General features: G+C 45.3%; 1 protein-coding gene across 6 annotated transcripts in view; it reads right to left on the minus strand.

Moving 5' to 3' along the window:
- The window catches only part of ABL1 (ABL proto-oncogene 1, non-receptor tyrosine kinase), a 78,906-nt gene that overhangs the window by 2,664 nt on the left and 55,496 nt on the right, over window positions 1-20,746 (minus strand). For 4 of the 6 annotated variants that reach the window (XM_017745580.1, XM_017745579.1, XM_017745581.1 and 1 more), the window contains 10 exons: window positions 20,513-20,686; window positions 19,487-19,782; window positions 14,113-14,385; window positions 10,184-10,268; window positions 9,643-9,820; window positions 7,296-7,480; window positions 5,031-5,183; window positions 4,302-4,391; window positions 3,816-3,980; window positions 300-1,466 (listed from right to left, as the gene is read on the minus strand). In XM_017745580.1, coding sequence (XP_017601069.1) covers window positions 300-1,466; window positions 3,816-3,980; window positions 4,302-4,391; window positions 5,031-5,183; window positions 7,296-7,480; window positions 9,643-9,820; window positions 10,184-10,268; window positions 14,113-14,385; window positions 19,487-19,782; window positions 20,513-20,686 — 2,766 coding nt within the window. Of the gene's footprint in view, window positions 1-182; window positions 1,467-3,815; window positions 3,981-4,301; window positions 4,392-5,030; window positions 5,184-7,295; window positions 7,481-9,642; window positions 9,821-10,183; window positions 10,269-14,112; window positions 14,386-19,486; window positions 19,783-20,512; window positions 20,687-20,746 lie in introns of all 6 variants that reach the window. The other 2 variants (XM_008642206.2, XM_008642214.2) reach the window with 2 other exon arrangements.

Consider the following 20,746-nt stretch of genomic DNA (forward strand, 5'->3'; position numbering starts at 1 on the left):
GGTGCTGCCCATTTGCTGAGAGTTCTTGCTGGTGGCGAGCCGTAGAGCCTCGGTGCTTTCCAGCACCACCCCTTTGGTGATGGTGCCACTGGCAATCCTCTCTGGGGGCTGCCGGGTTTTCCGCAGAGAGACCCTGGTGGATATGAGGGGGATGAAGGCTGTGGATGACGCCTGGTCCCCACCTGGGGCAGAGGGTACGGATGAGGAAGAGGCAGCTGGGGTTGCCGTGCTCAGCAGCAGCTTTGTAGAGGACTGTGGCTTTGGTACAGAGGGGATCCCCAGCTTTTTCACACCTTCCCCTGACTGGTTTGGCTTGACAGCATCACTGCCTGCAGCCTCTCCAACCTGAGTCAACTGTTTGGATTTCGGCCCAGACACCACATCTGCTGCTGCTTCATGGCTGGGACTGTGAGAAACCTTCCCAGGCTTGGCAACGGAGGATGAAGACAGTGGGAGCGGAGGGGCTGGTTTCAGCTTCGATAACTTCCCTTTGTCCTTCCCTGCCGACTCCGAGGTCTGCTTGAGCCTCCTCAGGCGTGGCTCCTCAGAGGAAGCCCTGCTGGCCCCCACGAACCCAGCAAGGTTGGGTTTGGCAGCAGAACCTTGGTCCATTGTCACAGTGGTACCTAAGGCACTGGATTTGACTCCATCGTCCTTGTGGAGCCCACTGGAGGAAGGAGGCGCAGCAGGTTGCCTACGGCCAAGTTTTGGCGTCAGGGTGGGAGGGCTGGAACCAGGGCTCGACTCTGCATCTTTGAACACGTCATCAGTGGTCTCTTCATTCTTCTTGAGCAGCCGTGGAGGAGGGGTCACTGTTCCCCTGACAGCAATGTCAGTCTTGGCCTCATTCGCCCGCTTCCGAGGCAGTGCTGGCTTTTCACTTTTGTGCCCCCCAAAAGTGGAGGAATCAAACTGGCGTCCCGTGGACTGCAAATCCCGAGGCAGAGTCACGGATTTCCACTCTGTGTCCTTTGCTCCATGGGGCACACAGGAGGCTGAGCAGGACCTTAGGAAACGCTTGCTGGAGTTGGAACTGCTCTCCTCCTCACCAGCCACCCCTCGACTGCTGCTCATCGTGCTGGACTTCTTCCGTAGGTGGGGAGATAAGAACCCAGAGTTCCCTGCCACAACCCCGTTGGTGACACCAGCCCCATTGCTTGGGCTCTGGAACTTGGAGAGGTCAGCTGTGTCTGCAGCGGGGGCAATGAAAGCTCCATTGCCAGCATCCCTGCACTCCTCCTCCCCGCCCGCCCTGCGCTCCGAGTGTCCGTCCATCTCCCTGAAGGAGCTGCTCCGTTTTGGAGGGGTAGGGGCGGTTTTCTTCTTCTTCTTGATCAGGGCACTGAAGAGGTTGTGTTTTTTGTCTTTTGGAAGCAGCCGCTCATCTTCATTCAAACTGCTCTCCAGGGCCACCCTCTCCTTTCGTGGGAGCAAGGGAGAAATAGCAGGTTCATGATCCAAGGGGTCTGCATGGGAAAAGGACAGAGGTTTTGAGCATTGGTCCAAGAGCCAGAATAACCCATTTTCTTACAGGATCAAACCACTGCAAGCACCTCCAAAAGGTGCAAGTTTTCTAAACAGACACAACTTCAGAGCAGAAATAAAGCTAAGCGCAGCCACACTCACTCCTAGACTGAACATGGTCTGTGATCCTGCTGCATCCATTCATTCCTGAGGTGGCTTGCCAAACTACTTTCCCTGTGGGTTTCTGACTGGAAGAGTGACATACAAACACTACATGTTTGTGTTCAGATTCCCATCCTCGCATCTGGAGACTTGTCTTAACTTGACATTGTGAAGAAGATAAATACGAAGAGGCCTTTGCTTTAGTCCCTGTGCTATTGCTGTCTTTTGAATCACTGACCCTCTGAATTAATAAGGCACCTCTGTAACCCACCTCCATCCCCAGGCTCCTCGTTCATTTTCCTGATGTCATCCTTTGTGGGGAATGGAAATAACTGTTTCATGAGCAGAAATTGAGATCAAAATATGACACTTCAGGTCATACCACTGCGAAGATGCTCAGCTTTGTACCGGAACAGAAAAGGGGCAGTACCAACCTCCTTCAGCAGCAATGCAGCAGAGGGAAGCGATGGGGTGACCCTCTCTCCACTTACAAGCAGTACTTAAAAATGAATAATGGTTTATAATAAATTCATACAGAGTCCTGAAGGTCTCTGTGTCTGACTGACAGAGGGGCTCGTTCCTAGGCCAGGCACTCCAACGGCATTCTAATCCAAAGGAGGAATGCCTGCAGGGCAGCATATACATTTACAGCTTGACTAGGCAGCAAGAAGGGAGATGAAGCAGAGTCATAAGGAAGGATGCTTCTTAGTCACAAACTGGTGATCATCATGCTATGGGTAGGATTTTGGCTGAGGAATGGATTTTGGCTGAGGGGAGAGAATTCGAAAAGAAATAGTTGTGTGCTTTGAGAAGACAACATGTTTGCACAGGAACTCTGCAGTTACACCATTCCCACAGGACTCAGGGGGACCTGGACAGCCAGAAGAGCCAGGCTGTGGCATTACTGAGTACACAGTGGAGCTGCAGAAATCCAGAGAAAACTAGCAGCTAGCACTGAGGATCAGCTTCCAGCTGCTGGACTTGCTATGGAAACACTGACAATTGGAAGGGAAACTGCAATAAAACTTTATTGTGAAAAATATTCTTTCACAGTAAAGAGTGAAATGATTCCCAGCATAATGTTAAAATCATATTATGCCTGCTGTACCTGAATTTCTCAAAGCCCTCAAGTATTTAAATGAAATTATTTTACTTCAAAAGCTTGTAATAATAGGCAATTATATTTCCTATATATGGTAAGTAACTTTCCTTCCCGAGTCACTGATACTTCTTTATCCAACATTTTAAATACCCTCTTTTTTCTGCCCCCCCTTTGTCTAGGTGGACATTGGTTACTGAGACATGTACTACTGGGTGAATCTGACATTACACAGAAAAGTTCAGTCACAAGAACGGTCAGAAGAGGGAACCTCAACAGGAGTTGGAAAAAACCCCACTGTATTTCATTTTACATTCTTGTTTGTCAAACACAGAGCTAGATACAAATCTCCTGTACTCATTCAGCTGTTTACCACTGCTCTTATTACCTTGGAATGGAAGGTAAGTGCCTGAAGAAACTGATTGGAAGTTTAATTTTATGGAAGAGTCTGTAAATACCTCTTTGTCCCTTGCTGAAATTATATTTGGTGCCTGCCAAGAGTAATACTCTTCTGTGCTGCAAGCACAAATCTGGTAGGATGGAACAGTGAAGAAACCTCCCTGATGGGGCTTGCTAAACCCTAGCTATCACCTTGCTTTAAATTATGCAGTGTGGTAGTGTAAAGTGGCTTGAACACAGCAGATTACCCAGCACTCAGATGCAGTGGGAGATCCCACTGATAGCTCCTGCCAGGGAATGGGAAGAGGATATGATCAGAGAGCTCCGTGCTCAGGGTCTGGTCTTTAGGGAGCTGCAGGCAACAGCCATTAAGCTAAAAAAACTCCAAGGGCTTCTCTAAGCAAAGGCAGGGAGAGCATCAGTCCCTCAGCCAGTTAAGGAGTCACACTCCCAGCTGCTGTGTGTATCTGGCCCCAGAATTAACAACCTACCTTTCCAAAAAACTAATAAAAGCAGTTCTGGACCCAGGACAGCAAACTCAGCAGCCTGTCACCCAGAAACACGGCGCTGGTACAGAGAGATGGCACCTGTTATTAGGCACAGCTTTGCCTACGTGAGGGCCTGGAGCTAGATGTGCATTTTGTTTCCCCCTGTATTTCCTGAAGGAATAATGACTTTAATTAAAACCTACCACATTCCCCCTGGCCTCGAGCATGTGCAGTCTCCAAGCCCTCGTTGGCATCTTTGCTTTCAGCAGCTCTCCTCGATGTTCGCGTTTTGGTTGGCAACTCTGGGGCTTGGAGGAAATTGCTCACTACGCTCCTCATGCCCTTCTTTCCCAATTCCTTCTCCACCTCTGCAATGCACAGAAGAAAAGCAATCATTGCAATCAACTGAAGATAAAAAACTGTTGCTCTGTTTGGAATTAATAGCTCAAAAGAAAAGGAAACAACATGAAACAGGGGTTCCTTGGGGTTATTCAGCCATTTGGCCCTTTAAAATGAGATGTTTGCCCAGAAAAAAAACCCCACATGTAAACAAGTAACTGCTTTCTACATCATTTACACCAGGTTGTATAACACAGGACTGAGTTTCATTGCAAAGCAGTCTATGAATAATGGGCAGAGTTCAGGATGCAGTCAGCCCTTTCCCCACCCCAACAGGGACCCAGACCTACCATCCGATATGCTGGATTCCTGAAACATCGTTTCAAAGGCCTGATGGATCTCAGCAAAGGATGGTCTATCAGAAGGACTCCACTGCCAGCCTGAAAAAAACCACACCACCACTCAAAACTTCCCTCCAGCAGCAGACACTCAGAACCCTGCACCAGGAGGAGCCAGAAATCACAGTTCCCTTCCAATACACTGAGATAAAATACTGACATGAAAATCTGATTTACAGGGTGCTGGGTGTCTGCAACCACTTTGGCTCAGTGACAGCTGCAGACACCCAGCACTCCCTAAATCAGGTTTTGGTGTCAGTGTGTGACAGTAGGTGCTGAGCACTGCTGGGGTAAAGTGCAGGGCACTGAGTCACGTACCAAAAAGCCACAGTGAAGAGTCACAGTCAGTCCTGCAAGAAGCCAAATGAAGCTCCTGCTTCATCCTTGGAGCACAAGCTTTTCTTTAAGTTGTCAGGAAAAAGGAGACAAAGGAAGCATTGAGATCCACAACAAATCTCCTCTCCGAGCCTGTGGGCTCCCAGTGGAGATGAACAGCTGGTTTCATAGCGTGTTCATCCTCCAGGGAACACAGTTTTAACCAAACACTTCCACACAGCACTGCACCTTCCCTGCAACAGGCAGGGAGTTCTCGTGCCTTGCTGTACATAGCCAGATCCTTGCACTTTTACTGCACCTCTGCAGACCTAAAAAGCAGCATTAGCAGGGCTAAGAAACACTTACATGCTCTCATGAGCTCATAAACTTTCTCAGGACAGCCTTCAGGACGCTCCATACGATAGTCCTTCTCCAACAGCTCATAGACTTGAGACAGGTCAATCCCAGGGTAAGGGGACATACCGTAGGTTGCAATTTCCCACAGCAGAACACCAAAGGCTGCAGTAGAGAACAAGAGGGAAATTAAAAAAAAAAAGGGAGGAAAAAAATCAATAAGCTTTGTTTTCATCTTGAATTTGAGAGGATGTTTAGTGGGAGTAGTAACTACACAATGCTGCACACTTAGACCAGCTCTGGATGGCTCAGATCCCATGCTCAGCAGCAGCTTAAATGTTAAAGAAGCGTAACAAGCCTCTCCATCAGCACAGACAAGTCTCCTGCGATATGACAGGGTAGAATTAGACTAATTTTCAATGTATCAGTTGTCTCAAACCTGAACGCCTTGAGATCCTTCAAGTCCTATTAGAGGCACAATTAAGAGACTTCACAGTGGATTAGCTGAAACCGCTTCACTGCTGCACTGCAGTCGCTCCCTCAGTGTGACAGCTCCTCTCATTTGCAACCTCTCCCTGGAGGACTCGCACATTTTAATAGCTCAGTGTTTTTGGGGTGCCCTTGTTTAGTTGTAGCGTGGTCTAGATGGGAAATCTGGGAGGCAGCAGTGAGAGGAAAGTTTCAGCAGTTGCTACCCACAAGATACAGAGAGGGTGAGACATTCTGGTCCCAGGGAAAGCTGAACAGGAAGGGGAGAGCACAAAAAGGGTCTTGGAACAGGCGAGGCATTCAAGTGGCAGCAGTCAGTGGGGATGCAGGTCAGCAGCGGGGTCAGGCAGCTAACCCAGGAGTCAGGCACACAGAGTAAACCCAACACCAGTTCAACAACCTGCATGTAATTAGTTCAGTCACCCTATTCTCTTCTTAACCTGAAGAGAAAGCGATTACAATTCTGCATAAGTAAGGAAATCACATCACATTACATGGCAACGCCACCAAGGGTAATTTACATTAGACATTTCTGTGCACAATTTTCTTTGATTGCTGTCTTGAGGCAGTGAGGTGAAAACATCTAAACCCTGGCGTGCCCAGCAGCAGCCCTGGCCTCCGGGGACAGCTGATCTCTGATGAGATCACAAAGTCCCCTGCCCCAGCTCTGCTTCCCAAGGTTACATTAACCCTAACTAAAGATACCCCATATTCCTTTGGGATCTTTCCTCCCCTAAGTACTCTGCTATTGAAATGCAACAGGGATCCTGCAGCCACCACAGCAATACAGCAACATCCCAAGGCTGTGGCAGATACTCCGCACCACATGGAAACCCAAAGCAGCAGAAACACCTTGGTCAGCAAGCACATACTCCTTGAGAGGCTATTTTGGCTTTTCCTCCCTCATCTACAAAACATTTTACATCAGCCATCTACCTAAAAGTTTCTTCAACATGAAGCCTTTCTCTGCACATTTTCCCCCAAACTGCAGAAAACTTCATCTCTGCTTCACTATTGTCTGTTGGTTTATATATAGAAGATGCTCAGGATATCATTTTCCAAGTGCCTTTGGGACCACATTCCACAAACTTCTATCTCATGTCACTGGGCACTTCTGAGAATTTGACCAACAGCTACGGCAGAGATACAAAACCCAAAGACAGGCTGATAAAAGTACAATGAGATTTTCTGTGGTCAGATTTGACACAATACAGCTCCATTTAGCTAAGCCTACTCTTATCACCAGCACTTCAGGGCTCTTCAATAACCATTTGTCATCAAATTTTCCTTCTGCTTCTCCTCATCTCATTCCAAAGATTATTCTTTTAAAATGCAGAAAGATGAGCTTGGAGCTATCACTAGACAGATACACACATAATTATTTTTTTTAACATAAAACGAACCAGATTCCCTCCTCCTTGAAGTAGTTATAAAGTTTTTGGCTTTATAACAATGTATCACTTCATAGTCTTGTGCCAGGACTCCATCAAGGCAGTAGCACTGGTGCCCTCCAGCCCTCTCATACGTTTCTACCAACACCACAGTATCCTTTACTTTCATATTTGCCAACAACTCGGATATATATAAAATCAGGTCGGCATTCTCTGTGCTCTGCTCTGAGACTGCTCAAGCAGAGATTAGGTCCTGCACTCTGACAAGCTCATAGAACAGCGTGGCTCAAACCAGGAAACCTGCTGCTCCCTCCTGAAATGCTCCACAACGGCCTAATTTCACAGCCCTGGAAAAGAAGACTATCATCTGCATTCATCTGTCCATGCAAATTCTTACCCCAGACGTCGGATTTAATGGAGAACTTGTTGTAGGCCAGGCTTTCTGGTGCAGTCCACTTGATGGGGAATTTTGCTCCGGCATGGGCTGTGTAGGTGTCACCCGTCATTAACCTGCTCAGGCCAAAGTCTGCCACCTTCACCAAGTGGTTCTCCCCTACAAGGCAGTTCCTGGCAGCAAGGTCCCTAAAAAGAAGACCAAAAATAGGCAATGAGAAGTCTTTACCATCTCACTTTTAGCGACAGCAAGGAAGCCTGCTGTTCCCAAAGAAACCTGGGCCTGTGTGATTATTTTGATCCAAATATTACACAGAAATTCTGGAGTTACATGCACACACACAAGAGGGAAAGTTATTTTCCATTCCGTCTTCATAAGACTGTCATTCGAACTTTTTTTTTTTTTCTTCTAATTTGAAGTGAGAGCTTCAAGAAGCCCCCTCACTTTCAATAAAAGCTGCCACCCTCAGGATAAAAATATTTCAAAGAAATGTCAGTGCTCAAGTTATCAATAGCTGGGGATGAGCACTGAATAAACCGAGTTTCAATTCCTCACTTCTTGCCCACCTCTGTAGTGCTTCAGGCACCCCAGTCAACACCAGTCATTCTCCAGAACTCCTTTTCCAGTCCTTGCTCAAGCACCAGAGTTAGGTCTGCACTTCCATCTCCCTGGTGTACCACCTTTTACCACACAACTTGTTCACAGTCAGCATTTGGCCTTGCAAACCTGCTGTAGCCTCTGCTATCAGTGCTGGCATTTTCAAAGAACTGGGCAACAAGCAAATTTAACTTTTTCTCCACTTTTTTTCCACCACTGGCTCCACCCTGGCAGGGGAGAGATGTGCACATTGCATTTACCACCTCCCTGGCTTGTACATGCTGTTTGCATTCTTGGAAATGCTTCAGGAGGATAAAAATGTAAAGCACAGAAGCACGTTTCTCCTAATATTAGGTTTTGTTAAAAACACTTTTCCAGATTATGTCACATTGAACTAAAAATTGATTGTACCAGGAAGCTCCTGTGAGATCTTTAGATATGAGGCAGACACTGCTGTTTCTGTTGCTTGTTCTGCTCAATCGGAATAAATTAAAAACCAGAAAAAAGTACATCTTACTAGATGCCCATTTAAATTTCACGGTGTTTTTGAATGTACCTTCTTATCAATGCTGATTACTACAATGTGTATCTAAATAAAAGCTCCTCTCCATAATCAAATTCTTCCTTCTTCCTGATTCATTAAATGAGGTCAGAGCCCAGCATTTGAATCCATGGATGTGAATTCTGACAACTCTCTTCAAATAATTGGGTAGGTGGTTATGGGGCTGGCTGATAAGGAAAAATGCTACTATTTATTTTAGATAAATGGGTCATCAGAAGTAAGAGGAAATGAAATGAATGGCAGAGAAGACAAATGAGATTCACACAAAGGAGTTTTTAAAGTTTACTTCCTGTGGGCTGAAGGGACAAAATCCTTTCAACAAAGCAAATCAAAGGCTGGAAATTTTAATTGGCAGCATCACTGTTCAATTTATTGACTGATAGCAGCACTTAACCAGGCCTTTCAAGCAGCAAAGGCAACTCATCGCTTAGAGGAGCACCTAGAACTTTACACACGATCTTCATATTTGTCTCTATGAAAAAAAACCACGTGCTAATTTCATATTCCAGTTAATTGGGCAGGAAAGGTCATGCTACGACACTGAGAGCATCTTGTACAAAGCTCAGCCACTCTCCAGCCCTGCTGCAGGATGTGTCATTACATTGCCAGGAGCCCATTTCTGCAGACGAGGAACGCAAAGCTCCAGCCATAATTGCAGCACACTTTAAAGGTCAGAGTCCCTGAGACTTTTAAGACAGCAGACATGCTTATTAAAGTGAATACACAATCTGGACAATAGCAGGGAACAATCCCTGCAGCGGAAAACAAAGTGAACCAAACCAGAAAGAACAGGGGCTGAGGTGGCGCTCCGAGGGTGATTCTGCTGCAAGGACCTGCACATACCCAGCATCACCAACTGCAGATGGTTTGAAAGGCTGTTAGAAACAAGGAAGTGGCTTGTCTGGTTCATTAAAAGTCCATTACTTTGGGCTTACATTTACATTTAAGGCCTTGCCCAAAATAGGTAAGTACTGATGTGTCTTTCACCTGCATCTTGCCCTTTTCTCCAAAGGCAAGAGAAAAGCCCTGAGAGAAAACCCATCCTTTGGACAGGTTAATAGACTGTGTCAGATATGCACTAGCGTGTTAAATATATGACACCAATCAATGCTGTGATAGCCTGAAAGGCAGGAAAATACATCATGGGGTGCTCTGTGCTCGAGATTCAAGGGTGCTCACTGTCTTTCCTACCTGTGGATGAAGTTTTTCTTCTCCAGGTACTCCATGGCAGAGGAGATCTGAGTTGCCATGTACAGCAGCACCACAGCATTCACCTCCTGCCTGTTACACTCACGCAGGTAATCCAGCAGGTTCCCATATGTCATGAACTCTGTGATGATGTAGAAAGGAGGTTCCCGTGTGCACACCCCTGGGGAACAACATAAAGCTGACGGTGAGTGTTGGAGAATATCAGTGAATCTTCAGGTTTTGTCCTCCAGGGCAATTTATACCTCCACAAGGCAGAAAAATGGGGCTCATGGAAAGAATGGATTCTGCTTGGAAGTGGTTAATAGAGGGGTTTAATTTTCTGCTTCAGGCTCTGGCAAATTAAACATTAGGAAGACGAGATCATTAAAAATCATGTATTAGTGGTACAAATTGTGAATTTTGCCAGACAATAAGTGTCTGTATTTAAAGCCTTGGTATGGTAAGCAGCTTATCTGCTCCTTAACATCCATATCACTGCACAAGGGTTTAGCTCAAATCCCTCTGCTTGGTATTTATCACTTACCTAATAATTGCACCAAGTTTGGATGCTTGATCTCCTTCATTACTGCGGCTTCTTTCAAGAACTCTTCCACTTCCATGGTATCCTCCTGCAGAACAATGGCAAAGCTTTGGCAAAGGCAGTGTACACAAAGGAGGAACAGATTTTTGCATGAGGACACAAAAAGAACTACAAACTGACAACATAAGCCACAGTTCTTGCAAGGTAATTTTTCCCTGTAGCCACAACACAAAGCCAGGGAGTTAAAAACACTAATTTTTTGGTATGATTTAAAAAAAAAAAATTTTTGTAATTCTTATACTAGTTGAGCTTTCTGGGGCAAGAAAATCCATATCCCTTTTGTGAAGGGACTCTCACAGATCACTCACGAGCTGAAAAGGAAAAACAAGCTTGTTCCTAACAGGGAAAAAAAAAAAAAGATAACATGAAATAAAAAGTACAGAAAAGGAACAAGAACGAACACAAAAGAAAGGATACACCACAATCAAATGCTTGAGAGGCTGCTGAAATGCAGGCCCTTGGGTTCACTGGGCAGGAACAAGAAATCCCCTCTCTCAGTCAGGGAGGCACGACTGATGGCAGCCACTGTGTGACTGAAAGCCCAAGGTTTCACAGATTCATTTCTGGCATTTAGAGCCTGACCCATGACACATCCGTTCTGGGCAGACGTGTCACTACCAATTTGTTGGGTGCCATGAAGTTACTTGGCACAGCACAGAACCAAGGAAGATACTACCTTGCTCAAAAGACATATTTTTCTGAAGCAAATACACCCCAAATGGCCGGAAGGTCATTTCAAAGTGGTGCAAAAATACAGATCTATTCCTAAAGCAATGTTTCTTTCTATATCCATTTTTTTTTCATTGATGGATTAATGTTGACAGGCTACATGGACAAAGTGTTTTAAGGAAGGATTGGAAAGGATTTACTGCTGCTGGTGAGAACGATAACAGTGGGCTGCCACTGTGAGATCCAGCCAGCTCCCTGCTCTGCACTTAGCACTGAGAACATTTTTCCAACACTTCCATTCAATCATTTACTATTCATTGCCAATTAGCTTGATTGACAGCTGTGATTTGCCCAACACACTGTCAAAACTAATAGTCCAAAGGTCCTTGTGAGCAGAACCTTAAACTGTTCCCTTTGGCAAAGGAAATTGGGTTAATAATCCAGGTTGCAAAATTATCCTAAATACGCCTTTCTCTTATTCATGCTACACAAACCGTGGAAGGTTTGTCCTCTGCATAGCTGCTCCACAGTTTGAAATTTCCTACCTCTCAGTGACCATATTAATAGGAAGGACACATACAGAGAACCACTGTAGCAATGATCTCTCTGAAAACCTGATCTCGTGCAAAGGACCAAGCTTAACCGGCTTCCAGCTCCCACTGTACTAAACCATGGCAGAAATAGAACAGTTCTGGCTGTACAGCATTTTCCCAGCACAGCACAGGGCCATGCCATGGCATTAAGGGACACCAGGGTTACATGTTGCCTAATTTAAAACGCAGGCTACTCTGCTGGGGAAAAAATAAAGAACAGAGAAAAAAACATCCAAAGAAAAAGCAGAGGCAGTCCTAGTGGCAGCAGAGCTGAGGTGAGCAGTAAGAAATGTGCTGAGCTGACCAGCTCACAGCAGCTCAGCCATCAAATGGCCCTCAGGAGAACCTGCTGTGGCCACAGTCAAGATCAGCTGCGCTTGGTCCAGTGCAGGTCACAGAGCTCCCTGTCGCCACAGCCACTGCCTTTTGCTCCTGTCCAATTTGGCGGTAAAAACACAAATTCAGAGTGTGTCCTGTTGTAACAGACCCTGATAAATACTGATGTGTCCTGTACAACTCACAGAGCTGCCAGGGATGAGTTTTAATAGGCAACATCTCAGCACCAAAACATGGTCTTGCCCTCTCCAGTTAAACACTGAGGAACAGCACGAGCTGCTTCGATCGCTCCTTCTCCAGCTCTGTGCCAGCCATGAGCTATGTTTAGACATTTGAAAGAAAACTGAACAACAAATGGGTGTTCGTAAGCATCATTATTCAAAAAGATGCTGGAAGGACTTTTCTCCCCCTCTCTCTTTTAGTCTTCACTCTCCTTTATCTTTTGTATAGAGATATCTGAGGTAGATGGGGAAGGAGCAAGAAGAATCATACAAAGTTTTGAAAAACATTCTCTCAAAGGAAAATAAAATGAGTCATCTGCAGATTTGGGAAGAAGCTGCAAAAGGCTTGTTTTTCCCAGTAGAACTGGGATATAAATGTGATTTTAAAATGTTTCCCAAAACTTTGAAGAAAGCTATAATCCCACCTGTCAGGCAGTAGACTAATGGATTTAAAAAAGGTGGATTATAAATTTGCTTTTAAGGATGGTTTTAGCGTGCATAATTGCAGGTTGAAGTGTTTCTCAACTCTCTTCTTGGTTGTTCTTACACTCCCCAGTGGAACATGCTGCTCCATACTACATTATGAACCATTTTAGTCGTGTTTCATTAAATATTTATTTGATATATTTGAAACAGCCACGGTCTGTATTAAGGCTTCTCCTTTGCACAAACAGATTTGATGGGATAACATGTAATTTGTCTTTGTTGATGGGTTTTAGGGAGAAGAGAACGAAAGCAACAACTTCAGTTTGGAGCAAGATGAGAAGTCTGAAAGCGTCAGGAATCCTCACACTGCAACCAGCAGCAGGAAGATGTTACTGCAAGCAGTGCTCCGGGAAAGAGCTGAGCTCTCCTCAGTATGAGCAGGTGTTTTGCTGATCCTGGTCACGTCCCAGCTCACCTGCACCGCGAGGCTCCGAGCGATCCCGAGCAGGGACAACACTAGATGTCACTCGCTCCCTGTGCAAGCGGCACTTGGACTCCCCCGCTGGGAGCAGCAGCAGGAACCTCCAGAGTACAGAAAAGGCCAAAGTGAAAATACTTTGTGCAGCCATGGCAACCCAGAAGTACTGAGGCAGCCGCTGCTCGGAGAGCAAGGAAGAAGTATTTTCCCCAAATCAAGGGAAGGTTCTTCCCCTGACACTGAAGAGTCTACACAGTTCTCTCCACTTCAAAATTTCCATTGCAAAAAAACTGAAAAGAAACAAACGAAACCCTCGCTTCTGTTTGTTTCTGCAAGACCATACCATGTCCCCATTCGAGGAGAGAGAACATGGTGTCAAGTTCGCATAAACTCCTATTAAGCAATCAAATGCAATGCGTGCAGATGGTGCCAGAAGATCTCAAGACAGTTTTATAAACATAGATGAATTAAGCAATGACCTTATGAACTCACAGAGCACTATTTGCATTTCAAGAGACAAGGAAACCAAGATGCAGAAATCAGGGAGCAGAGCCAGAAACAGAACTGATTATCCAGTTCTTCATTAAAGCCACTTATGAATTTTAATATACCTTAGCTTGCATACCCTTTTTCCTCCTCTTGTGTCTTTTGATAAGAAGCAGCTGTGAACAGTTGCTTAAGACTTCAGGAATACAGGGAGCTTGTCTTTTGGGAAAGATGCCACATAAGACAGAAAATCAAAACATGTAAAGCCTCCCTGAAGCACAGCGTTTGAATTTTATGTTGACTGACTCACAATCCACAATTTTTCTTAATACACCAGCTTGTGCTGGTGTGTTCATCCATGAACAGCTCACCTTTACCACACCCTGAATGCGAGACATTGCAGCACTACTTACTTTTCTAAGGTTTCATCCTTTCTCCAGTAAAAATTGTGCTGTTAACATCCTCCTTTGTTTAGATACGAGTGTTAGAGGTATCATATAAACCGTAAGAGGATCAAGCTCTTTCAAAAATACTCTATTTCCAGCCTACAGCACACAAAGGGAGGGCCACCATCAACACAAATACCTAACCAGAACTGTGGGCAGGCAGCTAGCTTGGACTTGCTTCCTGCTGGATGGGGAATGCTCCGAGATTGAGTCCTACCTTGAGAGTCTTCACAGCCACTGTCAGGTTGTACTTCTTCCAGACCCCTTCATACACCTCTCCATACTGGCCTCCACCCAGCTTGTGCTTCATGGTGATGTCGGTGCGCTCGATCTCCCACTTGTCGTAGTTGGGGGACACGCCGTAGATGGTGGGCTTGTTGCGCTTGGGCGCCGGGTAGTGCAGCGTGGTGATGAGCCCATCTGCCACGGTGGAGTGGTGATGGACCAGCTCTGCCAAGGTGTTGAAGCGGCTCTCTGAAGACACATAGAGCTGGGAACCAAAGGGGAAGGGAAAAGCTCGTTCAGGTAATGCCGCTCCGTCAGAGAGCTCGTACACAGGAACGGCGTCATAAAATTGAGAAAGCAAAGTGTGCCATTGCTTCTACTCGAGCCGTGGAACTGTGAGCTCCAGAAGCTCTGTAACCAGCTCCAGAGCCCAGAACAGTCAATGCTTACATGGGAAAGGCATGGATTCAGGAGAAAATACATGCACTTTGCCAAAACAACAGGGCAGAAACGGCTGCAAATTGCACTAGACTGGCATGCTGTTGCTTGAGATGCCTTTTTTCAAAAAGCTGGTCGGTAGAGATTGTGGGACATTTCCTGGAGAGTATGGGGGGGTTGTCAGCTTCAGTGTCTCTATTTCACTGTTACTATTTGGGTTATGACATTTTCACCTGTCTAAATTCTCTTTGAAGTGTCACTGGCAAACCAGAGTTTTCCCTGCTTTAGGCCTGAGCTTCTGCAGAGGTTTAGCATGAAGTCAGGGAGCTGGTCTGCTCCATTCCTGTGACGGGCACTGATCAATAGCACAGAAGGAAAATCATTACCACTGAATGAAAACCTGCTGCGAGGCGTGATAACCCATATTTGTTACCTCCTTAACATTTATACAGAAGATCCATTTTAAGCCTAAAATCCTGCTAAAGATAACAGACAACTGACTCCCTCCCACCAGAGCTGTGTGTTTCCAGTTTTCATCCTCAAGCCCAGTCTTCTGCCAGGCAAGGTGAAAAAAGCTAGAAATTTAATTATGTGAAAAGTGCTGGTTACACCTGAAGGAAAGGGAAAAATCTTTGCATCAAAGTGCATTTTGCATCATAGTCTAGCCTAAAACACAGAAGATGGAAGAACTCAATTTCTCACAAAGGACCAAGGTCTGGCAAGGGACAAGCTCGCAGGAAGAGCAGCACTATGTTGGCCACCCAAATTCCTGTCCAGTCCACACACTAGTCCTACTGCTCACATCACATGCCAACAGCTATGATCAAACTTCCTAAATGCTTCTGACACGCTGGATGTACACTCAACAGTTTCTGCATGTGCACTGGCCATCTGTTTGGGATTTCAGGCTGGGAAGTTGATGGGGATGCCAGGCATCCAAAAATCCCAAGACTGAGGGTCAAATTCTGCTTCTTTCACCTACACAGAATTTTTGGATGGAAAATGAAAATGCATCTGTGAAGTTCCAGCAATAAGAGAGTTATGTCCAACAAAAAAGGGAGCTGCATTTGCAAGAGAAAAAAAAAGATTGCAGGAGGGGACAAAACCACCCTCAAAGTTGATTAAAGTCTTTGTACTCCGGAAAATAATGGCAACCTCCTGGGGAGCATGTACACAGCTCTCTACCAAAATGAGTCAGATACTCTTTTGGTAAAGAACTGGAGCAAATCTCATTTCAACATTATGGCTTAAAAAATCCCCTCAAAACCCCCTACAAAAACCTACAACGCTTTTCATGGTCAAAGACATGAAATCACGTTAAAACCAGGTGTTCTGAGAACAGAAAAGTGACAACATAAGAGGCTTTTACAGCTGCTTGGTGTGAGTGACCAAGCATTAGCCAGTACAACCACAATTTAAAACAAGCCACGCCTGTTGGGGAACGACTTGAAGTACTTGCAGTGGTATGAGCAGTTCCCATGTTACACTGAGAATTAAAATCTAATAATACGGATGTAGAAAAACCTGAACTCCAGGATTACTTGGAAGTATTAGAGAGGCATGGAGAAGGAAGCTCCCCCATGGTTTTATGACAACTTATATCTCAGGAAAATTAGAGACATCTGTATTTAATGTGACAGATTGTATGATCCTGTTATAGAAGGAGAAAGAAGCTAAATAAATGGCTAAAGGTTTCAGAGAAAACCTGTAGCAGAATGAGGACAGGACTCACAAGAACAGGCCACAAGAACAACACTCTATGCCTTAACACTCAGAAAGTTTTCCATTTACATTAAGAAAAACTTCTACCAGTAAACATGTTTATTCTGTAGGCAGGTTTTTTCTAACCTCTCACAGATGATATCCAAGCAGAAAACCATGTGGTGCTGCTGACTTGTACTCTTACACAGGTGACAGACCCAGCACCTGAGTTTTGTAGGGACTCACAGTTTGCTTCCTGGCTACACTGTTGAGACATTATTTGGTCAATTTTTGTGTATCAAACAAACCATAAACACCAGTCCTGTTCCAAGGGGCTCTGCTTGCACAAATGGGCTGCTCATCTGCACTTCTGCCACCAGACCACATCTCTTTTTCCTGGCTGGAGTATTTTATACAGGTGGTTAAACTGGCCCATGCTAGCCTCAGTACATCCTGAATCCAATGGCACTCCCTCTCCTCACTCAGCAGACAAAACTGAACATCCACACCAAAAAACGAAGATTCAAGTCTGCATCCAATTTGGCCACTGGAGGATCCAAGAGACTCAAACAGGATCCCAGTCCTGCTTCCTTCATGCTAAGGACAGCAGGATTTGAAAAACTGGCTGTTTATTCAATTGGGTTACTCAATAGAAGGCTTTGCCTCAAGTACTATCAAGTCAGGAAAACCAAGTCCTCTGTACCACGGAAGTGGTTTACCAGATGACTGGCTGTAGTGTGCCAGCCAAATCGAGAAAGGTCACTTTTAATACCTTCCTTAAAAAAACCCCAACCAACAAAACAAAACATTAGAGGGTGGTCCAGAAAAATATGACCCATTAAAGTGGGAAATAGAGAAAAAATTCCAAGAGGAATTTTTTTAAGTTGTTGAACACCAACGCATTCAGTATAATTTGTACTAAAATTAAGATGTACAAACCTCTGCTCTGTTTCTAGTCCCTTCAATCTTCCCCCAGGAAAAAGTCTGGGTAAGGCTTTGCAATGCAGGACACACCACCATACCGAGCAGCAGCTGCTCTCCATGTTTCTCTAATACCTCTTTCTCCCGAAGTGCGTTCTGCCAGGCACAGGATATGATCCCACCAAAGCCATTCATCCTTACTGCAGCACAGGGAGATATTAAATTCCCTGGACAGGCTGACTAATGATACAGCAGGCTGGGAGGGCCCCAGGTGCTCAGGGCAGTGAAGGTAAGAGCTCTCCTCCAGCACAGCCATGATCTGCTGCGAAGCCGATAATAAATAGAGTGCGACACGAGCAGCTCAGAGCAGGACCAGCTCCAGCAGCCTCCATTCCGCAGAGGGACAAACAGGGATATTGGCTGTTTCTCTTCCCAGCTCCTCAGCTTTGACAGCCAGGGACAGGGTGCTGGAAGAGCACAGCGTCCCCAGCCCAGCCACACATCTGCTGCTAAGATGTCGCAATTCCCTGCCCTGCTCGTTAACGCAAATTGAAACCGATGAGGTTTAACACGCCAGGCTGAGAACTGCAGCACATGATACATGGACGTGGCAAACTGCCCCTTCTGCAGGGATGCTGGCACTTGGCACAGCATCAGCAAGACTGTGGCTACCCCTTTGCTTGACCCTGCAATGCCCAAAAGCCACAGGTCTCGGTCACCCCTGCTGCTCAATTTTGTATTTCCAACTACCATGAGCTGCAGATCTGCTTTAGTGAATTGTTCCAACCTGCACTTTCTCTCAAAAACACTAATGCAAGCAACTTTGTGGAAAATGAACAGTTAACCTGGCTAACACAGGCCTGAATGGATTACTGGAGCTCTGCAGAACTGTTTTTCTGGGATAAAAACAGCTCTGCTGGGATGAAAGCCTTCATATGCCAAACCCTGTTACAGCTCAAATGGAGAACATGTGCTATCTCCTCACGGACACATGCTTATTTACACCAACCCAAGGAGCCTTCAGTTCAAAACGTTCACATGTGAGCACTGCTCATCTGCCAGCATCTATGGGAATAGAAGGAATATCCACTACACAGACAGGAGGAGGAATAATATTCTAGATTGCCATGCAGTCCTTCAAGTATGCTGCATGTCAGCACTTCACAGATCTGATGCTGACCACAGAGAGTGTCTACATGGGAGGGAAAAGGAAGAATCAAAGCACCCTAAGTTGGAAATATGTTGCCTTAAATAACATGGTCAGAATTGTCTCAGTTACAATCCATTTGCTAAAGCAGACAAAAAGTATTTCATCACTGAATAAAATCTGGTTATCTCATTGGAGGTCTTAGAGTGCTGAGTCTGATAAACAGAAAACACGGTGTACTGGTTCTCCGTATTTTCATACTAAAGATTCTGCTGTCAGCATTGCTGTAAGAAGAGTAAAGCTCTCATAGGACAAGGGAAAATTGGGCACAGTGGGCTGCTACTATACTTGATTACTTTTATTTTTTTCTTTTGAAGAAATGTAATGGCACAGAATCTGTCATCTATTAGATGCTGGCAAGAAGAGCCTCAGCAGCCATGCTCCAGACCCACACGTCAACTTCTGCACAGGATCTAAAGAGACACTGCTTAAAATAGATTTGTTAAAAAACAACATTTTCCGAAATCCAATGCCAGTAGAAATGTTTCCATGAAATTAAAACAAAAATCTGTGGAAAACTACACTTTTATGCTAAGATTTCTCTGCAGCATCCACAAAGCACAGCATTGCCACACTGCTACAGCACACAACAATCTAGGTAAAAAATGAAGGAACTGGGGACAAAGCCCATATAAAAGTGAAAGTGCCTACCCGTCTCCAATGATCACGCTGAAATACTGTAGAGAAATCAAAACAGTAGTTAAAAATACTGCAGAATAGCTCAGAAAGCATTTTGTCCCTAATATTTACAGGATTATTAGCAACAGGTGCTGGCTTTTCTGATTTGGCAGTCAAAGAGATTATCTTTTGAACACAGGAGACAAGAATTCCCAGAATCTCTTATTAGTGATCTATTAGATTCTGCTCTAATTTAACTCTACTATTTTCTCCCTGAAAGTGCTTTACTACTACTCTGTATTACACAGTTTGCTAAAGGAATACAACTGCTTTGCCCCAGCCACGTCGGAATCTCACAGTCTACTGTAACTAGAGATGACGAGCCCCGTGACCAGAGTTCAAAACCACTCAGTTCGATTGCTACTGCTCGACCTGGTGCAGGCCAAGTACCCCAGCAAGGTTTGCACAGCCTGGAGCCTACCTTGCCGTCGGAGGCAGTGTTGATCCTGTAGTGGTAGACCCTTCCCTCGTAGCGCAGGGAGATGGATCTCTGGCCGGGGCTGCTCTCGCTCTCCCGCACCAGGAAGCTGCCGTTGATGCCGCTGCTCAGGAGGTACTCGGCAGCGTTCCGTGACACCGGCCCGTGATACCAGGAGTGCTTCTCCAAGCTGTTCACCGGGGTGATGTAGTTGCTGGGGACCCAGCCCTGCCCGTTCTTGGTCTGTGCCTCGCACCACTCCCCATTGTGGTTGTAGCCCAGCACACGGAGCTTTTCACCTTGAGAAAAAGAAAATGTGTTTAGGCATGGCAAGGCCAGGAGCTGAGGACAAAGATAGGTTCTTTCTGCGTAAATAATCTCCTATAAGAATAGGTATCTGACTCAGCAGGGAGCATGTGTTTCTCTTCAAGCTTGAGTGGACCTCTCCAAGCCAAATAAAGTCACACACTTCAGATTTTTAGGCTCTCCTGCAGTTCTGCACCAGCTCCAATACTGCTCAAGTTTAAAAAATGAATCAAGCAAATTTTGTTTGAATTGAGTTGGCTTGTTGGAGCTAGGAAAGAACTGGAGTGGATAAACAATAAAAAAATAATTTCAATTAGGAAGGTAAGTAGATGTGACTTGGCGTACATACAGTGTTTTCTTACTCAATCCTTCTGGTCCTTATATCTGTACAGCCATTTTTCATACAGGGACTGTGTTTTGGAGAACTGTGAAAATAAGAGGCCAGCCTCCAAAGTCAGCTTAGGTTACTTTCTCAGTTCAAATTTTTGCTCCAAATGGAGACTTTAGTTTTGACAGACAGTTTTTTGCCCAATGCAATAAAAAGAGTCAGTTATAACCTTTAAAAAGGTTACGACTTTGTGAAATATTTGTATTTGTTTAAGATGATTTCCCATAGTAAAAAAAATTCCACAGGGTTTGGTGTAAAACTTAATTATTTCACAGCGACTTTCCTTCCTACACCTTCTCCCACACTCCCCGTGGAATTCTGGCCAGTGACCTTACCTTTAGTTATGCTGAGAGTGTTGTCCCCACTCGCCACAAAATCATACAGTGCAACAAAGAGATGGGGGTCATTCTCACTAGGGCAGGACAGAAGGTTTTCCTTGGAGTTCCAGCGAGCTGCTTCGCTCAGACCCTGCGGCTCAAAGTCTGACACTACCGGTCTCTGAAGGGCTTCTGGAGGAGAAAGAGGGAGAGAAAGGAAAAAGCAGGTTCATTTTGGCTGATAAAAGCCAT

The sequence above is a fragment of the Corvus brachyrhynchos genome, unplaced genomic scaffold (genome assembly GCF_000691975.1).
Source record: "Corvus brachyrhynchos isolate BGI_N302 unplaced genomic scaffold, ASM69197v1 scaffold59, whole genome shotgun sequence".
Lineage (NCBI taxonomy): Eukaryota > Metazoa > Chordata > Aves > Passeriformes > Corvidae > Corvus > Corvus brachyrhynchos.